This window comes from Lissotriton helveticus, chromosome 2_1 (assembly GCF_964261635.1).
Source record: "Lissotriton helveticus chromosome 2_1, aLisHel1.1, whole genome shotgun sequence".
In the NCBI taxonomy this organism is placed as follows: domain Eukaryota; kingdom Metazoa; phylum Chordata; class Amphibia; order Caudata; family Salamandridae; genus Lissotriton; species Lissotriton helveticus.
Window position 1 is genome coordinate 1385537155 of NC_136059.1, and position 21180 is coordinate 1385558334.

Here is a 21180-nt window from a genome sequence, read left to right on the forward strand (position 1 = left end):
GATCAACGCCTTACTCAAGAAACCCAAGGCAGACCCCAAGGACCTCAAGAACTTCCGGCCCTTCTCCCTGCTCCCGTTCCCGGCAAAGGTCATCGAGAAGACCGTCAACAAACAACTGAACCGCTACCTCGAGGAGAACAACATCCTGGAGCCTTCCCTATCCGGGTTCCGCAGCAACCACAGCACGAGACTGCCCTTATCGCCGCCACCAACGGAGAAACGGCGGCCCTCATCCTCCTGGACCTGTCAGCCGCCTTCGACACGGTCTGTCACCACACACTACGAACACGCCTCCACAACGCTGGGATCCAAGAGAAGGCCCTGGACGGGACCACCTCCTTCCTCTCCGGCAGAACACAGAGCGTCCGCCTTCCCCCCTTCCGCTCCGGAGCCACCGAGATCATCTGCGGCGTACCACAGGGCTCATCCCTCAGCCCAACCCTGTTTAACATCTACATGGCACCGCTTGCCCACGTCGCCCGTCGGCACAACCTCAACTTCCTCTCCTATGCCGATGACACCCAGCTGATACTCTACCTCACCAAGGACCTCCACACCGCCAAAACCAACCTTCACGAAGGAATGAAGGCCGTTGCTGAATGGATGAGGAACAGCCGACTGAAGCTGAACTCGGACAAGATGGAGGTCCTCATCCTCGGATCCAACCCTTCGGCCTGGGATGCTTCCTGGTGGCCAACAGCACTGGGAACCGCTCCAGCACCCTCCGACCACGCACGCAAACTAGGGGTCATCCTCGACTCCACCCTCTCCATGACTAAACAGGTCCACGCCGTCTCCTCCTCCTGCTTCAACACCCTCCGTATGCTCCATAGGATCTACAAGTGGATCCCCACTGAAACGAGAAGAACAGTCACCCAGGCCCTTGTCAGCAGCAGGTTGGACTATGGAAACGCCCTCTGCGCAGGAGCCTCGGCCAAACTCCTGAGACGGCTCCAACGCATCCAGAACGCCTCTGCACGCCTGATCCTCGACATCCCTCGCCGCAGCCACATTACACCCCACCTGAGAGACCTGCACTGGCTGCCGGTCAACAAGAGGATAACCTTCAAGCTCCTCACCCACGCACACAAGGCACTCCACAACACCGGACCAACGTACCCCAACAGACGACTCAGCTTCTACACCCCCACCCGCCAGCTCCGCTCCGCCGACCTCGCCCTCGCTACAGTCCCCCGCTTCCAAAGAGCGGCCTCAGGCGGCAGATCGTTCTCCCACCTCGCCGCCAAGACCTGAAACACCCTCCCCATCCACCTACGGCAGACCCAAGACCTGCTGACCTTCAGAAAACTCCTCAAGACCTGGCATTTCAAGCAGTAGCAGCAACCCCCACTCCAGCGCCTTGAGACCCTCACGGGTGAGTAGTGCGCTTTACAAATGTTATGATTGATTGATTGATTGATTGAATAAATCAATAGTAGTCCAAGAAGTATTTCTTCTAAATTGAAACACCTAAATGCAGCAGAAGAGATCGCGTCGTGACTTGGTCCTTCCTCTCCAGCAACTCCCAATGTTCTCTAAAACAAGGTTCTGGGAACACAGGGCCAGCAGCTAATGGAATGGAAGAGGCTGTACAAACGTAACTCATATGAGCTGCAAAGCATCACAATCAAATTAAGAATTGTATACAATAGAAATTACATAGCACTATTTATGCTACAAATGACAGTATAACACAATACTTGGATTACTCATTTGATTCCAACATGCTGTGATGCTATAATACATTGGATTCTATAATCCCTGTGTGAACAACAGTCTTTAATTTCTTAATAATCAGCGACTTGTGACACTCAGTCACTGAGACATCAGAGCGCTACTATTTTAAGTTATTTCGGTTGAGTTCTACAGTCACAATGCCTGCTGGCCATGCTGCCAGCACCAGCAGCCGAGGTGAAAGGCAGGTCAAGGCCGCTGCATAAAAGGGAATATTGTTCTTCTTTCTTCTGCTTTATTTTAATAGCTTACAATGACAAGCAGAGAGAGCATGTTTATTTTTTGGAATCCTTAGAGAAATCATTCTGCATGTTTCTACATATACCGAGCTATTGCAGTTTTTTTGTTTTAATCTGACCTGTATTAAACTGTTTCGAATATCTGTTAGCAACAAATATCTAACAGGTTTTTGATGTGTTTAATTTTTCACTAGAGGTTTTATTTTTAGTCTTCATGTTTGCAAACATGATCGCTCTTTTATATGACAGAAATACACACCAAGGTTTGAAGAGGTCTGTGGGAAAGGTGATGGTCTGACCCCCTGGCGTATATGATACTATTGCATGTCCCTCGGGGTTGCATAACCTTATAAAGGAACTCAGCCTTCAGCCTTGTTCCTCTATATGGTTATGGAACTCATTGGTGACTTGAAATATCCTTATAATGTACCGCAGGGAGTTCTTTATCTCTTATATAATTCGCGGAACATTATTCGTCTCCACGAAGATGTTAATCTTTCTAATAACTGTGAAAATTAAAGTAGGCACCACTCAAACCATCTCATTCCAAACACACGGTGTTCTGACTGAGCACACTCAGGGCCAAACTGAGAACACAAAGCAGCCCTGGCAATGTTGTCAGACTAGCCCCCGCACGGAGTGTAGTGAGCGAGGCTGACCACTACAAGGGTAGTTGGGGGAGGGGGAAGTGCAAGTGTGAAGCACTTTGTGGCCCCAGGGATGGAAACGAAAGTGAGTGGATCATGCTCGCCTGCTGCCTTTGTTCCTGGGGCTGATGTTGCGGCACTGCTGCAAAACTCGTCCCCTGTAACAAAACCGGCCCCCACCCTTCCAGGATCTCAGAGAAAACACTGATGCCTTGTACGGCCAGTCCGGCCCTGAGCACACTACATGTCCTGTCATCTGCCTTGCTTCAAAATACACTGCATGATGACTCATGTAACTTTTCTTTTTCTGTTTCTTCACAAAGAGCCAACCGCTGGGCAACAAGGTTGAAATGGAAATTGCAAGCATGCTGGAAAAAAACACATCACTCCTGAAATTTGGATATCATTTTACACAGCAAGGCCCACGACTTCGGGCATCAAATGCAATGATGAATAACAATGACTTGGGTAAGTAGGCATAGAAACATATCTAAGATTATTTAATCTGGCTCCGCGATAAAAAAAAATAGATAACAAGTATCTGCAGTGAAGTTAGGCGCCCACATTTCAGCACACTTGGTTGTTTTATTTCCCTTTGTTATTTTTACTGTCTAACAACATGGGTTGTCGTGAAACCATACATCAATTAATAAAAAATGTAAACTCATATTGTTTAATCGCATTCTCCTATTTTAAAACAATCAAGACACTAAATATAATGCAGGTCCTAGCAGTTTAAAACAAACAATAGTTTATGTTCTGTGGTCTGCAAGACACTTACTGTCATATGCCTGTCCTTCTGGAACACTTGAACTTCCTCCGGTTCAACGTGGTGGACAAGCATTATCAGAGCAGATGGCTGTCGAAAGTGTAGCTGTCTGAGAGTTTGCCAACATTTTAGCTCCATTAGGGTACTTCAGCAGCTGCACATGGCCCATTGCTACTAGAATAACTGCCAGGTAAAGAGTTGTTTCCAGGGATGTGACTGTCACCAATTTCTCAGGGCCCTTTTCAATTGTAGGTTCTGATGGAACTTCCCTTAGTCCTTTACAATACCATCAAATGAAGGGAGGGACTCTGGACACAAGCCTGATGAGTGCCTTCTCTTCACTAGAAACAGTAATATCCATCAAGGAGATTGGATCCTCTTTCTACGATGCAGTTTGTTGTTAGGTGGTTTGAGATGCTTTTGAGACCACAGGCCTCCCTTGTAGGGCAGGTCCCATATCATGCTGGTTACTACAAAAAATATCGAATTCAAAATATAGAATTACCAAAATATCGAAGTCAAAATGTAGAATGGACAAAATATTGAATGGACAGAATATAGTGGCTAAAAATATCGAATTGAAGGTAAGTAATATAATATCGATTTTTTTAAATATAGAAAGTCAAAATATCGAAGTATATAATATAGGTTTTAAAATATATCGAATTTTTTAAAGTGTTTTGTATGTTAGTATATGTGTGAAAAGTGTATATTATTTTTGTAATTTATTATAAGTAATGAATTTTATGTTATTTAATTTTTGCGTAATTTAATTCTGTAGTGGGATGTGGGTTTATAGGGGAATAGGGTGGGAAGTAATTTAATTATATTAAATTAAATATTAATTTTTAGAAATTACTAATTATTTTAATTTAATTTTGCGTTTTAGTTCTGTAGCGGGTTGTGGGTTTATAGGGGAATAGGGTGGGAAGTAATTTAATTGTAATTAATTAAATATTTGTATTTATTTATTGGTATTCATTTTGAATTAATTGTTAATTTTTAATTTGTAATTAATTTTTATTAATTGATTAATTGATAATTAAGTTAATTTTATTAATTTATTTTCTGTAGCGGGTTGTGAGTTTATAGGGGAATAGGGTGGGAAGTAATTTAATTGTAATGAAGTAAATAATTTTTATTTATTTATTGGTATTTATTTTTTATCTATTGTTAATTGGTAATTAATTTTTATTAATTGGTAATTAATTTATATTAATTTATTAATTGATAATTACGATAATTGTATTAATTTATTTTCTGTAGTGGATTGTGTGTTTATAGGGGAATAGGGTGGGAAGTAATTTAATTGTAATTAATTACATCTTAAAAATACTTTTTGAGTATTGATAATTTACTGTTAAATAAATATTATTGGTATACATTTTTTTTATTATTTAGTTTTTGTTATTGAAAATGTATTAGTTGTTAATTATGAATAGGTAATTAATTGTAATAATGGGTATTCATTATTATTATTATTTAGTTTGGTTATTGAAATTGTTAATTATGAATAGGTAATTAATTTTAATAACTAATTTGTATTTGTATTTATAATTGATTAATTATTACATAATATTAAATTGGCAATTAATTTTAATTAATGTTTTCTTGGTATTGATATTTAATTTATTTTTATTAATATATTAAATGATTCGTTTCCCTACTGTTGCACTCACTGGAGTGGGAATAGTAATTTTTACCCTCCCGCTATCCAACGCTTTCCCTACTTTTGCACTCTCTGGAGTGGGAATAGTAATTTTTACCCTCCCGCTATTCAACGCTTTCCCTACTTTTGCACTCTCTGGAGTGGGAAAAGTAATTTTTACCCTCCCGCTATTCAACGCTTTCCCTACTGTTGCACTCTCTGGAGTGGGAATAGTAATTTTTACCCCTACACTATCCAACGCTTTCCCTGCTGTTGCACTCACTGGAGTGGGAATAGCAATTTTTACCCCTACGATATCCAACGTTTCCCTACTGTTGCACTCACTGAGGTGGTAATAGTAAATGTTACCCTCCCGTTATCCTACGGTAAAAATATTGTATATTTTTATTAATATTATGTTAATATATATATGTATTAAAAAATAAAATTGTATGTTCTTTTATAACTTAAATGAATTATTTAATAATGTTAAGGTTATTTAAGTATTTTTAAGTATGTTTGTGTTAATTATATTCATTATGTCATACATTTTAAATTACTTTAAAATTACTGACATTTAAAAAAGTTCGATATTTTGACTAACTATATTTTTTAAAACGATATTTTTGATTCAATATTTTTGTAGTTACCTGTTTGTAGATAGGAATTCGATATTTTTGCATTCTATATTTTTTCTGTGATATTTTGGTAATTCTATATTTGTGTATTCGATATTATGTCAGTGATCCACCATGCTATATGAGGTCCCTAGAGCTCCATGTAGAGAAGCACTTAGTCTGCTACTGAACAGCCAGTCTACGTTTGTCCAAGTCCACCAATCCATAATGACATCTCCAAGATGGTGGCCCAAGCTTCAGATCTCTTAGTCATGACAGACTCATACAAGTTTGGATAGTGAGCACACCATGGGGACCTCTTCATAAGCACACAATGAAGCACATTCAATGCATACCTTAACAATATTTTGTTGTGATCTTAATAGCTGTAAATGCTTTCCTCCCAGTGGTCAGGTTCAAAGTGGTCTTGAAACATGCCCAAACAACTACAATAATTTTCACTGCTAATTTTTTTAAACAAAAGAATGTATAAAATGTAAGCAAACGAAAAACAACTCATGCAGCCATTTTCATGTTGGAAAGTAGTAAGCATTAACTCACCAGAACTCTGCTAGCAGGAAGTGTAACTGTAGAAGGATATTATCCCCCTCGACTCCCTGAAAGTGGGCTGCTCAGCCAGACATCCACAGCAAGCATCTCTACTCATCTTCTGGGTTAGAGTTCAACCAAGCAGTCTTTGACTTCATCTTCTAGGCCTATGAGCCGTCAGTCATGAACAGGTCCACAACATATATGACCAGTCCACCAGTCGCGGCTAGCATGACTCGTGGTGGGGGGTCGCACGGGAAGGGGGGGTTGTGCATGGGGAGGGAGGTTCATTTTTAAATATAAAAAAAAAAACAGTTAACTTACCTTCCCTGGCCCGGCCCGGTCCTGCGTCCGCCTGTGTCGTCTCTGCTCCTCAGAGGAAGCAGGCAGCCTCCCTCTCCTCCCCTAAGCCATTCACATCGCTGCAATGGCAGCGTTGTGATTGGCTGGAACGCCGACCACACAGGCATCTATGGGGAGGCCATTTTCTCTATGTAGGCTGCATGAAGCCTACTTGGAGAAAAGGGAGCGTACGTATGACTGGTTTGGTCGGCCCTGGGGCCGACAAAACTGTCAGCGCCCTCAGAGTGGGCAAGCTACTCCTACCCTGCCCTTGAGCAGGACCGCCCAACCAACCAAACCCTTCTGCTTTCTCGCAGTGGTGGTCTCATCCTGGTTTGTTTTGGGAGATTTATTTATGACTTTTTTTCGTTTTTTGCTAATTTCTTTATTGGTTTTACATATAAGTGTATAACAATTCCATTGTATAAGCTAAAAACAGGTTTACATACGAAATAGAGTAGCAGAGCTAGCACATGCACACTAGCCTAAAGTGTCCAGGATATAGTAGAATGAATGGAACAATAACAAAGGTAACATATTGGGGCATTAGCTTAATATCAGCACCTATAATTGCCACTGTGCTTTAAGTAGTCCCTCCATTCCAGGTCATACCCTGTCTCCATCTCCTCCCACCAGACATCAACCAAACAATGAGCATAAACCCGTAATAGGTGAGATCAATAGGACAGTGAATAAATATCCCAGGTACAGCCCATCCAGCCCAACCCCCAGAGACACCTGCGGGGTAAATACATCTTTGGATGCAGAATTCCTTGTTTATGAATATACTGTATGTAAGATCCGTCAATAATATATAACCCTAAGGTTCCTAAAGACGTAGAAAAGGTTGCCAGACATTATCAAATGATTCAATTTAATCCTGAATCATATATATGTGCCTTTCATTATTGGCCAGCCAGTACAATTCGGTCACCCATTCCTGGTGTGTAGGCACCTGTGTGGAGTGCCGATGGCGCAATGTACTATCATAGCAGTCATTAAGGCTCTCAACATCCATCTCTGCCAGTGGGAGGTGATGTCCTCAATGTCCATGAAGTCATGTAAAAGGGCTAGGTTGGAGGAAGCTATCAAAGGGATAGAGTTAGTATTGCAGAGCATCCTCCAGATAGCTAGCCAATATGGGGGCAGGTGGTGTCACGACCACAGTATATGATAGAGGGCACAGCCCTCTCAAGGGCACCTCTAATATGCATCAGTCAATAGTAGGTTAGCCCTACATTTATAAGGGGACCGGTACCAGGTATGTATAAACTTGAAAAAGGAATATTTTAATCGGCTACTCCATGATTTCCTTCCAGTTCTCTTCTCTGTAAGCAATCCGAGTAATTCCTGCCAATAATATTTAACCAGCAGGCGTGTATAATTCTGGTATAAGTTGGCAATAAGAATCTGGTATAGGTTGGATACAGTAATCCTACAGAGTGCCCACTTCCTGATATATTCTAAGAGGAGGGACTCGGAAAGAAGAATAGGATCCCATCCCAAATTACCCTGTAGCCGATCTGCCAGTACCACAATAATTGCGATTGAGGCAGCACCAGGAATAATTGAAGCATCTCCCATAAGGAGATAGTCAAACATTTGGATCCCCTTCTCTTCCAAGACTGGCCATCTTACTATCTTTCGATCGATACTATGCCCTCATTGGACCAAAGTGGAGCATTCTTATGAAAAAAGCCATCTATTCTCAATAACCAATGGGGTCTTTTTACGTCACCCACATAACCTTCAGAGTAGGGGGCAAAGATCAGACTTAGAAGCCTTACTATCATATGGTAACCCCAGGTCTTTGGGGCCTACAGCGATGTGCGTTCCCAGGCCACCAAGATTGCTTGGTCATCAGCAGGTGCCAAGAAAAGGACCAGTTGTGAGAGATGATGCACGAGATAGAATCAGTGCATGTCAGGGAGTATCGGACCTCCGGTTCAAGTATCTGCATGTATTCTTGCCGATTTGAGATGAGGTATATTGCCTGCCCATACAAACGTCTCAATGCGTTTATTTAATGCGTTTTTGTAAAGTACTGGACACATTTGTGTGGACTGTAAGTGGCAATGTGCCGAAAACATAATTAAGTCTGTTTGCCGTTACCATACTTATCGACCAGCTTCTGCCCCAAAAACAGATCTGGAGGACATACCTGCGTGAAATGTACACTCCACTTTTGTCGTCAGAGGTTGTAAATTATTAGCCTTTTAACCCTGAGGTCTTCCTTGTAAAGCCAAAGTTAAGCGTGGACCTTCAGCCGCTAGCTGTCAATGGTAGTGCCACACTTTTAGTCCAACTGATTGATATAACCAGAAAAAAACATAGACAGCATCAGCAAATGAAATAAGGTGTGGTATTGAAGTGTCCAGGTCACTAAGGATCAACAAGATATCATCAGCGTAGAGCAGTATTTTATTGCAGCCCTCAGGTGTTTAAATGCCCTGAATTTGATCAGACTGGCGAACTGCAATTGCTAAGGGTTCTAAGGCCAATATAAAAAAAAAAGGGGGACTGTGGATAACATTGTCTTGCATCACCTATAAATAGGTAAGGTGCTCAATACATGCCTCCCACACTAAGTCTGTGGTGTAGGAGGAGTATAAAGCCATTAGATCTTTTTCGAAAGTTGGGACCAATTCCTGCTCTGTTCAGCGTGCGGAACAGATACCCCTATTCAACCCGATCAAAGGCCTTGTCTGTATCCAATGAAAGGAAGAGCTTATTTTCAGGATCATTGCATATGTACCACTGAATATTCTTTAAGAGGCGCAGATGGTTATGAGATGAGCAACCTGTAACGAAGCCCTCTTGTGAGGCATGAATCAGGCTCGGGATGATCCTTTTAAGTCTGGTCACTAAGACATTTACAAGTACCTTCCTGTCCGCGTTGATAAGCGATATCAGACAATAGCTTCCACTCTTTGTGGGGTCCTTGTCTGGTTTTATAATGCAATGTGCCAGAATCTTTAGTCTACTTAAAGAGTTTATGAAGTAGGGGCACCATCAATTATTTTTTGATCTTATAAAATTCGACCGGGAAGTAGTCGTCCCCCAGTACTTTGTTATTGGATAGATCGGTAATGGGCTCTGACATCTCATCATCTGTTATCTCCCCCGTAAGAGCAACCTACCTGCCTCTGACAAAGTACATGGCCAGAGGCCATTAAAGAAGTCTTGTTCACATAGGAAATTATCGGGCGCCTCTGAGCAGTAAAGGTTACCAAGGAAAGAAGCACATTTCTGCGCAATCTCCAAAGGTTGTGTTACTAGTCTCCCACTTTCATTTTGCACGCCGAATTGCCTTGACTGGCCTGTCAGTGGCATAATAGCACTGTCAGAGGTCTGGCTGCCTTTTTTCCTGCTCATAATGACACCATTTTAGACACAACAAAGCAAATTGAGCCTGTTCTTTGAAATAGGAGTTTGGGCTATACTTAGCCATCTCCACTTGGTGTATTAGGCCGGGTGTGGGATGGTTCCCATATCTCCTGATGATGTTGCGCAACTCTCCTTTCAGTTGTATCTGTTTTTTGCAAACCTCCCATTTTCACACTGCTGAGCCCCTCATAATGTTCCCTCTTAAGATAGCTTACCCTGCTGCTCAAAGATCTTGAGATGAGGAAGTGGACCATTAATTACTGACGGAGGTTGGTCGTAGGTCTGTTTATCCACGGACATTCTATAGTGTGAGAGATTCATTCTCCAGCGTTTGGAAGAAGGTAAGATGTCCTGAATCTAGTTCAAGGAGCACCAGGGCATGGTCATCACTCTCCCAGTCTATCTGCTTTTCCCCTAAACTGTTATGTTAGTAACTAGGTAAAATCCCAGATTGGATACTGGGGTATCCTTATCCATCCCTAGTATATGGTACCCATGTACCCAGGGCATAGGTTCCCCAAAGGCCTTTCATGGGCTGAAGCATGCATTATGACACCCATGGGAGACCATGCAAAATGGAATTACAGGTCTGCAATTGCAGCCTGTGTAAGTAGGTTTCCTAAATATAAGGGTCACAGGCACTTAAAACCTATAATTCACCCCTATAGCAGGCCTTTGCAATCCTGAAGGCAGGGAGCTTGGTTATAAGTTAGAGGGTGCAACTGCATAACGCGGTACACCCCTGCAGCCTACAGAGTCCATTCTCCTCGGTTGTCAGTGAAGCAGCCAAATACTTTATAGAGGGGCACAGGGTAATTACTCGATGCCCATCTCGAAAACAGCTCCAACGAATCCTATCATGTTTGGTATCAAACATGTTGTAATCATACCCCCACACCTTCAACGGTGTGGGAGGTATGATTCCAAGCACAAGAAGAGCCCTCCGTTAGGCTCTCAGTGTTCCCGGTGCCAACTTTCTAGACCCGGACAGCACAAAATGGTTGCTGCCGACCAGAGATATATTTCTGTCCCCCTGCTGCTGAGCCAAGCGCGAGTAGAGGAAGGTGGGACAATAGGCATCCTGTCATAGGGAGGTGTGACCACCTCCCAGACAGGATTACGGGTATTGAGACCCGGTGGGTGTGCTTGCCAGAGCCAGAAAGCATGCATGAGGGGCACATTTGGTGTCCCTGTGCATAGTCCTGTTCTGGGAGCCGTTGGCTCCCGCTCTGGCGTGAAACTGAATCAAGGACATGGGAGTAACCTCCCCCCCTGTCCAGACCTTCCCCTATTAGGGGCCCCTGAATCTTTCCAACCTTTTCTCTAGGGTACTTAAGGGCTTACCTGGGTGTAAGTCCCTAGATTCGTCGTAGAACAAGATTCAAATCAGACACAACTTGTACTTCTACCGTCTGGGCACTCTGGACTTCGCTGGACTTCGTGTGGGCCTGACTTCATCTTGCTTACAGTCTGCTGCTTTGTCTGTGCCTGTGCATCATACAGGAACCTTCCAAGGCCTGTGAAGCATCAAAGACACCTAAAGAAATCTCCCTTGAAGTGAAAGAGTCACTCCCCTGCATTTGCTGGCACCGTAACTGAGTCGCCCGATCTGCAGATCCTGAGCGCCTATGAACTCCATAGGCTCTGCAACACAGGTAGTGGTTTTCCACAGCTCTCCAGGCCTGCCCTGCCCTCTCACCAAGTTTGAGGCCATTATACTCGTAGGGCTTGCAATAACTGAACCCCGGTGCACTGCGTCCAACTTGCAGTTGTAAAGTCTTGTTGGCTTCCTTCCAAGAAGATCTTCAGGCTCCATGTAACTCCAACCTCGAGCACCTCCAGTGACTAGAATCTTCAGCCACACCACATTGTGTGCATTGTGGCCTGCATCTTTTGGTTGGCTGCTTGAGGTCCTCTCGCGACCCTAGTCCCTCTGACCTGTGGGTCCACTCGAGGGTAACACTTTTTTCATTTGGGCTCCCCTGATTGCTCGGGACCTGCCCTGACTCCTGTGCTGTTGGTGTGTCCCCTGGACCTTGCTGATTCCTGACGTTGCTCCTTCTTTGATTCCGGCGTTGGTTGCATTTATCAAGGCTTGTTGGTGCTCCCACCGGACACTGACCCCTCAGCACTCACCATCCTTTGTGGGACAGCTCGTGCATGGCTCCTGGTCCTCCTCAGCATCGCCTGGTCCTCACAGCCGCATAGTCAAGATCCTTTTCATCCATCTTGCCACACCAGACATTGGAGGGCATTCATCTTCCAAGTCTCCTGGTCACTCCTGAGTGACATGGACCCTGTCCCCTCTGCTTGCAGGTACTTCTCATCAAGAATCCATCCCGGTATTCCACCGGACACTTCTTTCACAGCGGCACTTTCCTGAAGTCCTCCATTGGGTTCGGCTACGGTTTCCTACACCACCTCACACATATGCACCCGGCTTCCCTGGTGAAGGTCACATGGGTATCCACGGGTGAGGTGGCTCTCCAACCTTCTGTTTTCAACGTGGTTTCTTCAGGGTCCACTAGGAAGGGTCCTTAATCTTTAAAAATCCAACCGCGACTTGCACATAGAGTTGTACGTAGCACGCAGTCGTGTTTCTACACTGCACACGCTCTCCGTGGGATCTCTATCTACTCTCCTTGGGGTCCCAGCACTTCTGTGTTCTCTCGACCCTGTCTTGATCCGAGTCGTGATTCTTATACTACTTTCCTAGTATATGGTTTGTTCCCCTCCAGGGTCCACTGTGTATTTCCTGCTTTTTACTGTGTTTCTTTGCTGAAGTATTGTGTGCATTGTGTTTATCTCTGTGTTGGGGATATTGGAACATAGTAGAGAGTATTATATAATAAATACATATTTTTACAAATACTTGGTGTGTTTTTTTCACTTAATCTATACTACAAGATTGCTTTCTGGTAAAAACAAGCTGCTTTACACTCCTTCTGGACTAAGCCTGAAGACTGCTATCCACAGCTACCACTTACGGAGCTTTCTAAGGTTGTCTAAGACCTCTTAAATCACCATAAGGGTTGGCTGGACTGGTGCAAGGTGCCCACTTACATTAGTGGACATTATATACTAGGCCAGCTTCTCACAAAGTCAATAAGGTATAACACATGATACAGGGCCATTATAAGAGGTAAACATCAAGAAACATCAGGAGGAGGTTGAAATGCTAAGGGTTTGATGGGGGAGTGCAATTTGTTGCGGCCTCTGGTAACCTGGCTCATGCCATCTCTGAGCATCCTCTCCCCCCAACATTTCAGCGCAATGTCCAATCTTTGACGTTCTGAGGAAGCGTCAATAATGATAGGGTTTTGATTTTGAGGAAAGGCCAGCTCTTGTCCCTCTATGATATGTGGTTTATTCACTAGTGCTGGGGAGTCCATAGCATTTGTGTCAAGAGAGAACAGAGAATGCTCCAGATCATCTGGGTCCTAAAATTCTCTGTGTCTGTTATCAATGATGAGCAACATGGTAGACATCTCCGGAAGGCCATAGCTCATGCCTAGCTTCCAAGGTTTAGTCTCATGTTAGGAATTTCTTCTGATGCACTTCAAGAGAAAAGACAGCTGCAATATGGATCCTGGTATCTTTTTATATAGGGCGTTATGACATTTGCTGCAGTGATTAATTAGTTGGCGGGTTTGTTGATGCCAATGAAAGCATGCGACGATCGGTCTAGGAGTATTTTATCATGTGTGTCCCCTGATATGAACTCTGCGCACTCTATGGAATTCCAATTAGGGCATAAAGGTAAGACCCATGAGCTCTGGAAGAAAAGTGGTGAGAAAGGCGTCCATTGTCTTCTCTTCTATCTCCTCCAGCACTCAGAGAAAACCAATGTTGTTCCTTCAACTGCGATCCTTCACTTCCACACCTCACTACCAACATCAGGATTGGTCTCCAGAACAGTCAGCCACTCCTCAGTGGCCTCCATTTTATGAACTGTGCCATCCAGTTGCGCATTGAAGGAGCTCAAATCCTTTCATGGAGTTTTCAGGACAGCAAATGTAAATTTGTTGTCTGCATGCATCAATTCTACTTTTTGTTTTAAATTTCTTTATTGCAATTTTCTTGACATACTTTACAACTGAAAATAGTTACATCACATGTACCACTCCATACAGTGAGCAAGACATTCCCCGGTCCGGGGTTAATGAATCAATACGAGTGTCCACTGAAGCCTCCATCAAACCCTAAATCAGTGAAAGCATCATTAACATGTGTCACGTTGGTAATTTGATAACTTGTGAACAAACTCCCCCCATACTTAAACTCCCCCCCTTCCACCGGGTCCACCCATCCCAAGGCCTAGAGAACAAACATTCAGGTCGGGGCATCCTCCCGCCTCTCCTGTTGTCTGGGGGACTCTGTTCCATCCGGACTATCTCACGTGGCCGTCGCCTGTGTAGAGCCGGGGGCAACCCCATTTATCTCCTGGACCATTAACCCCCATGCCTGTAACACCTCCGGGAGTTTAGCGTCCCTCATAGTACTACGCATGTGCCCCTCCTCCGCCAGTGCCCATTCCTTCAGATCCGCTTTCCAGCGTGCTGGTAGTGGCCCCTGCTGTGTCAACCAGTGGATTGCTATTCGTCGTCTGGCCATCACCAGTCCTAATACTAGGAATTTTCTACTGGTTTTGTGTTTAGGGTCTCGGGGGATCAGTCCCAGGATACAGGTGCGTACCTCCAGAGCCACCCTCCACCTTGTGATCATGTGCAGGTCCTGTAGGGTTGTTACCCAAAATCCCTGGATCGTAAGGCATGACCATACCATATGTGTGAAATCTGCCGGGTCATAGTGGCCTCTGGGACAACATGAGGCCCTCGAACTGTCAATGGTGTGTAAGCGTTTGGGAGATAGATACGTCATGTGGATCATATTGTATTGGATCCTGTTAAATCTATTGGAGACTGCCACCTTTCGGACTCCCTCGTCAATCTTCTCCCAGTCCCGTGGCGTTATGTCCTGTTGGCTCACTTCCTGCCATCTACCCTCCACCCTAAGAGGTACACCCTTCCTGTCTTCCCTAAGAGCCCTATACAGATGCGTGACCAGCTTCCGCCCGCCATGGTAATCAACGTGACCAGGATATTTGCATGCTCTGGGGCGTCCGGGAACGTAGGCCATAGCTGCCGTGCCGTTGCTGCTATCTTGGCGTACTGTAGGAATTGCCCTGTGCCTAACTCAAAGGATTCCACTGCTTCCTGGTACGTAATGAACCGCTGCTCTGGGTAGAGATCCATCAGCATAAGACAGCCTCCTGCCTTCCATTTGTCTACGGACATTACGCGTTCAATACGCGCAAAAGGAGGCATCAACCAAAAATCCGCCTCCGGGGCGAACGTTTTCACTTTGATAATTCGTTTAATCACCCTGGCCCAGACGGCCACCAATAATCCACCTAGTGGGGGTCTTGCTTCTGGTGACCATCCGAGTGCCCCAAAAGTGCGCCCAGCTGTCGGTCCCCGTAAGTGTCGGCTAGGAGCGAACGCTCCCCATGAGGGGTCTGTGTCCAACCAAGCCACTGCGTGCTGTAATTGGGACGCAAAATAATAATGTTCCAGATGAAGGATTTCTAGGCCACCTTTACCCCAGGTGCGTTTCATGACCTCCAGGCTTACCCAATAGCGTTTGCCATTCCAAAGTAAGCGTAGGAGCAGCGAATCAAGGTCTTTGAAAACCTGGTGTGGGATTTCGAAGAAGGAGCCTTGCATTGTGTAAAGACATCGTGGCAATATCACCATTTTATTAGGGACAATCTTCCCCATCAGCGAGAGTGGAAGTGTGTTCCAGAACTCAATACTGCCCCAGAGAGCACTGAGGATCCTCCCCATATTATGTTGATAAAAAACGCCTCTGTCCCCGCTTATCCAAATACCAAGATACCGTAACACATCGGGCACCCATGGGATCCCCATCTCGGGGAGCTGTACTCGGCCTTGCTCAGTCGCAGACCCCACTAGGTATAGTTGGGATTTGGTGTTGTTGACATACAGTCCAGAGACCTTGGCAAATTGGCCCAACGCCGTCATAAATAGCGGAAGCGAATGTGTTGGCTCCCACAACTATACCTGTGCGTCGTCTGCGTACAGTGATATTACATGTTCCACAGCCCCCACCCAAATACCCCTCCCCTGTAGAATCCCACTAAGATGACACGCCAATGGCTCCATCGTGAGGGTGAACAGCAAGGGGGACAGAGGACACCCATGCCGTGTCCCTCTAGCTATAGAAAAGGTGTCCGAGACATAACGCCCCGTGCGGACCCTAGCCGTCGGCCCAGTATAAAGGAGTTTCACCCAGTTCACAAATCCCTCGCCCAACCCCATTTTTAACAGCACCTGCTATAGATATTCCCACCGGAGCGAATCGAATGCCTGTTCGATGTCGAGACATACCAGGGTGCTCCACCCCGCCCCCCCCTTCACGGGACTGCATGACGTGGGCCAGGCGACGGATGTTCCGAAGCGTGTTCCTGCCTGGGATAAAACGAGACTGGTCGTCATGCACCAGTTGTCGAAAATACAGAAGCAGTCTGTTCGCTAAAACCTGGCTAATAATCTTCAGGTCGACATTAAGCATATATATCGGCCTATATGAGGCCGCGAGCAAGGGATCCTTCCCTGGCTTGAGGATCATCACAATCAATGCTTCACGCATGGAGGCGGGCAGCATACCTTTCTCCTCAGCCTCTAGGACTACTTCCAGGAGCCGGGCAACCAGGGTCCCCCCAAACTCCTTATAAAGTTCCGCCGCCGGGCCGTCTGCGCCAGGGGACTTAGCTGTTTTCAGGTGTGCAATCGCCGCCTTCACCTCTTCGCCCCGGAAAGGCGTCTCCAAGGACTCCTGGCTTTCCGGGTCCAGGCAGGGCAGGTCTACTTCGGTAAGATGGGCTTCCAGAGATGGCAGGGCGGTAGTGGGCTCAGAATATATTTTCTTGAGGTGTGCGGCAAAGACCGTGTTTATCTCCTGTTGGGTGCAGACCACCCGACCCTGAGGGGACCTAAGGGCTAATATTGGGGTGGGCTGAGTCTCCTCCCTAATCAGGCGTGCCAGTAGGCGCCCTGCTTTGTCCACCTCAGTGTACAACCGACGTCTGCTAGTGGACATGTTATATTTGCCCAATGTCTCCCATAGCTCCCCTACCTTCTGTCTTTGCTCCGTCCACTTAGTCGGTCCCTCTGGGTCTGTGGGGAGGGCCGCCTCCAGAACCTTTAAGTGGTCCTCCTGATGCGGTAGGTCCCGCTCCAACACTCTCCTCACTCCCACCTCCGTGGCCACACATATTCCCTGCAACACCACTTTCATTGCGTCCCATTCAAACTCCCTCAAACTAGCCGTGTTCCAGTTTTCCTCAAAGTAGCCGTCCAACCCTGTCGTGAGTGTTTCCTTAAAAACCGGGTCTGTCAACGCTTCTGTATTAAGTCTCCACAACTGTTTTTTTGAACGTGGGCGGCCCAAAGTATAGGCCACCAGCAGAGGGGAGTGGTCAGACAGATAGCGGGCCAGGTACTGCGTGTCTAAAATCCGACCGGCCGCCGCTTCTGGTACGAAACAATAATCTAATCTACTGTAAGTATTAGCCGCCGAGGTATAACAATAATACACCCGGCTATCCAGGTGACGGTGTCGCCATATGTCCAGCAAGTGATAATTATTATGCATTTGCTGCATGGCCGCGCGAGACTTGGGTTTAGCGTCTGGTCTTGGAAGGTGTCTGTCCCGAACCCCATCAACGGCACAGTTAAAGTCTCCAGCCACAATCAGTTCTACATCAGGCGCCAACTCAAGGTTCCACAGGACCTTCCCCAGAAATTCCCCATCTTCTGCATTTGGGGCATAAACATTCACTAGGCACAGGTGTCTCCCATCCAATGTCCCCTTCACCACTACGTATTGTCCCTCTGAGTCTGGATAGCAGTTCAACATTTTGAAGGGGACCCCCCGGTGCCACCCACACCAGTGCCCCCCTGGCGAACCCTGTATAGGAGGTCGCATAAAACGGGCCCCTCCACCTCTCTGAACATACTTCAGGCAATCCCCCAGAGATGTGTCTCCTGTAAAAAGGCCACACTTATCTTGTATCGCCAGAGATAGGTCGCAATCCGAATTCTCTTAATTCTATTGTTAGGCCCCCTAACATTACATGTTATAAGCTTGTAAGCCTGCTGATCGCCTGCCATAAATACTGATTACTAGGCACCCATGCCCCCCGGGGGCGACAGGGAATGAACTGGAAGGCGTATCGTCGAGGGTCCTCCGCCTCCCTCCGAAAGCTCTCAAGAGGATGTATGACGTTACAACGCATACATTTACATCGCATGCCTTTACAACGCGGTATTTACAACGAATACCTTTACAACACATAATGCTTTTGGGCGCTGGATAGTGAATAGTTTAATTTACTATTCCAACTCCAGTCCCCATGGATAGTAGGGAAGGTGTTGGATAGTACATTAAACCTATTCCCTATCCTAGAGCGCCCCCCCAGCGCAATGCGTTGTAATGGTTTGCGTTGTAAAAGTTGCGTCGTGAAGGCACTGCGTGGTAAAAGTTGCGTTGTAAAGGTTGTTCACCCTCTCAAGACCTCCGGTGACCCGGCATAAAATCATCCCCAACAAAGAACAATAACAATAATACAGAACAGTGGAAACAATCCCCCCCACCCCTAGGCAGTAGAACCTCATTCTCACAGTCCAACCGTGGTCTGAAGACGCAGGACTCCCCCCATGGCCACCACCCTCCCCTAAAACCCCCCCACAACCTTGTAGGCAACGCTAACAGTCAGTCGAAGTACTATCCCGTCTACGTCGTACAGCCAAACTGCCTGCCTAGCGGCCCTGCCCAACCAGCGGCCTTGCCAGGTTGCCACAGCACACTGCAGTCGGAGTGTCTAGACTGCTTAGTGGCGGAATAGCATCTCATCCCTCCCGATGGTCTAACCCCTCATACAGTCCCCCCCAAAAGGGGATCTCCTCCTGCCACTGCACAACAAGTTTGGGCCAATCCTCTGATGGGGTCCCTACTCACAGTGGCCCATGTAGACTCATTGACCCACCATACCACATGCCGACCCTATCAACAGACGCAGGCAGCTCAGGAACCACCTGCATTCGGTTCAGCAGTGCCCTCCGGTTCCGACTGAGTTTCTTGGACGAGGCAAAGTGGGGAGAACTGATTCTGAGTTGGTATGCTCCCCAACTCCTCCCTCAGAGTGCCATCCGGCCCCACCAGGATGCGACCCCGATCCGACTCCCCCTGCGACTCAAGACGGTGTTCTCCAGTGCGACAATTCCGCTGTGCTGTCTGCCGCTCCGCCTCCTCTGCTCCTGCCATCTGTGTTGTATATCCTGCCCCCCCAGACCTAACGGGTCCATCCATTCCAGGGCCTCCTGCGGGGTATTGAAAAAGTGGACCTTGTCAGTATATTGTACTCAGAGCCGAGCCGGGAACATTAGGCAATATTTGATATTCAGCTCTTGCAGCCTCCGCTTAACGCCCAGAAAGTCGTTTCTTAAGTCTTGGACTCTTTTGGTGTAATCCAGGTAGATGTGAATCTCCTGGTTTTCAAACCTCGGGGGCCATTCTTGCGGATGAACTGCAGGATCACATCCCGATCCCAGAAATTGAACAAGTGTGTGATCAGGGTTCGAGGCGGCGCCCCAGGTTTCGGGGGGGGGGGACCCAGGGATCGGTGGGCCCGTTCTATCGGGAACATCTTGGAGAGTCGAAGGCCTGGGAGAGCGGTGCCGATCCACTCCTCCAGAAATAAGTCCGCTGCCGGTCCCTCCGCCTTCTCCGGAAAACCCAAGAAGCGGAGGTTGTTCCTCCGTGAGCCTCCCTCCGCATCTTCTCCCCTATCCTCAAGACAAGAGGTATGTTCTTGCAGTGCGGACACCGTCGCTTGCAGGTGTTGGACCTCTGTCCGCAGGGAGGTCAGGTCTCCATCCGTGGTAGTGACCCGGTCTGCCACCTTCCGCAGATCCAGGCGCAGGTGGTTTATGTCCATTGCCATGCCGTCCATTTTTTATTCTAGTGCCACTCGTGAGTCCCTGATGGCCTCCAGGATGTCTGCCTTATCTTGGGCCGCGGCTACCCACGGCAGTCCCTGCTCAGGGTCTGGCCTGTTGCGCTCCATTGATGAAGGTCCTGGTACTGTGTATTGCATAATTTTATTTATTTGCGCTCCACGAAGGGGTCTGTCCCTCCCCATCGTCAGCGCGGGTCTGTCGGAAGCTGTCATCAGAGTTATTCTGCGCCGCTGTTCCTGGCAATGCGCTTCGCCGTGTGCCGGGCCAGAACCGGGAAGTCTTTGTGTAGGCCACTCACCACTTTTAGCCCCCAGGCAATCTGTCGGTGTTCAACCAAGGAAAATCCACGGGGCCCGTCCTCTCAGGCCTCTAGGCCACCCAAGGCCGCCGCAAGAGTCGCCGTCCTGCAGGGGGTCTAACTATGTCCCCCACGTCTCTGTCTTGTACCCCTATAGTGGTCCTCACCGCAACCTCCAAGGCGGCGCCGCCCGCCCCGGCTATCTCAGGGGTCCAGGATCAGCCCCTTCCAGCAGCTTCTCCAACCTCCGAGGGCCACTGCCAGTCAACCAGTAGCCAGGCAACTCGTAGCACCTGGGGTCGCCTGGCGTCTTACCTCAGCGAGCCTTCCAACAGCGTCGGCCAGAGGCAGTCTGCTCAAGCCTCCTGACCTCAATTAGCGCGTCCCCGGGCACCGTCAGTCACGCACTCCCCCTGCGCTGGTACCTCCATCTGAGCCCAATCCCGAGGGCCTCCAGGCACAAGGCCGTCGCTTCTCCCCGCTGAGGTCTCTAACAAGGGGGACGCCAAGAGTGCAATTCGGTCTGGGGAGCGCCTTGCCACGGGTCCTGATGCCGCCAAAAAGGAGTTCCACAACACCGGCCTACCGCGGCCCATTGGAGCCCCGGGGTTGCGCAGCATCCGGCCCCGGGGACCGCCCAGGCCGCTATTTCCAGGCTCACTCAGGGTCCGACCTCCACCTACGCTGTCCCAGAGGGACCAGTGCAGCAATCCAGGATCGTCTGGCCGCCGGTAGCCCCGCTGCACCGGACCGCACAGCAGGCGCCGACCCAGCACAGGCGGCCCACAGCAGGGAGGCAGGCTGATCTCGGCAGCGCCGCCATGTTGTCGACAGCGTGGCCGCCAGCTCCTCCAAGAAGAAAGATCGGTGTTTAGGTCCGCTGCGAATTCATTCCGCCTACGATCCC

General features: G+C 47.4%; 1 protein-coding gene across 3 annotated transcripts in view; it reads left to right on the forward strand.

Moving 5' to 3' along the window:
• TMOD1 (tropomodulin 1) overlaps positions 1-21180 on the forward strand; it is a 696901-nt gene that overhangs the window by 645277 nt on the left and 30444 nt on the right. For all 3 annotated transcript variants that reach the window (XM_078676321.1, XM_078676322.1, XM_078676320.1), the window contains exon 9: positions 2944-3088. In XM_078676321.1, coding sequence (XP_078532447.1) covers positions 2944-3088 — 145 coding nt within the window. The remainder of the gene's footprint in view (positions 1-2943; positions 3089-21180) is intronic.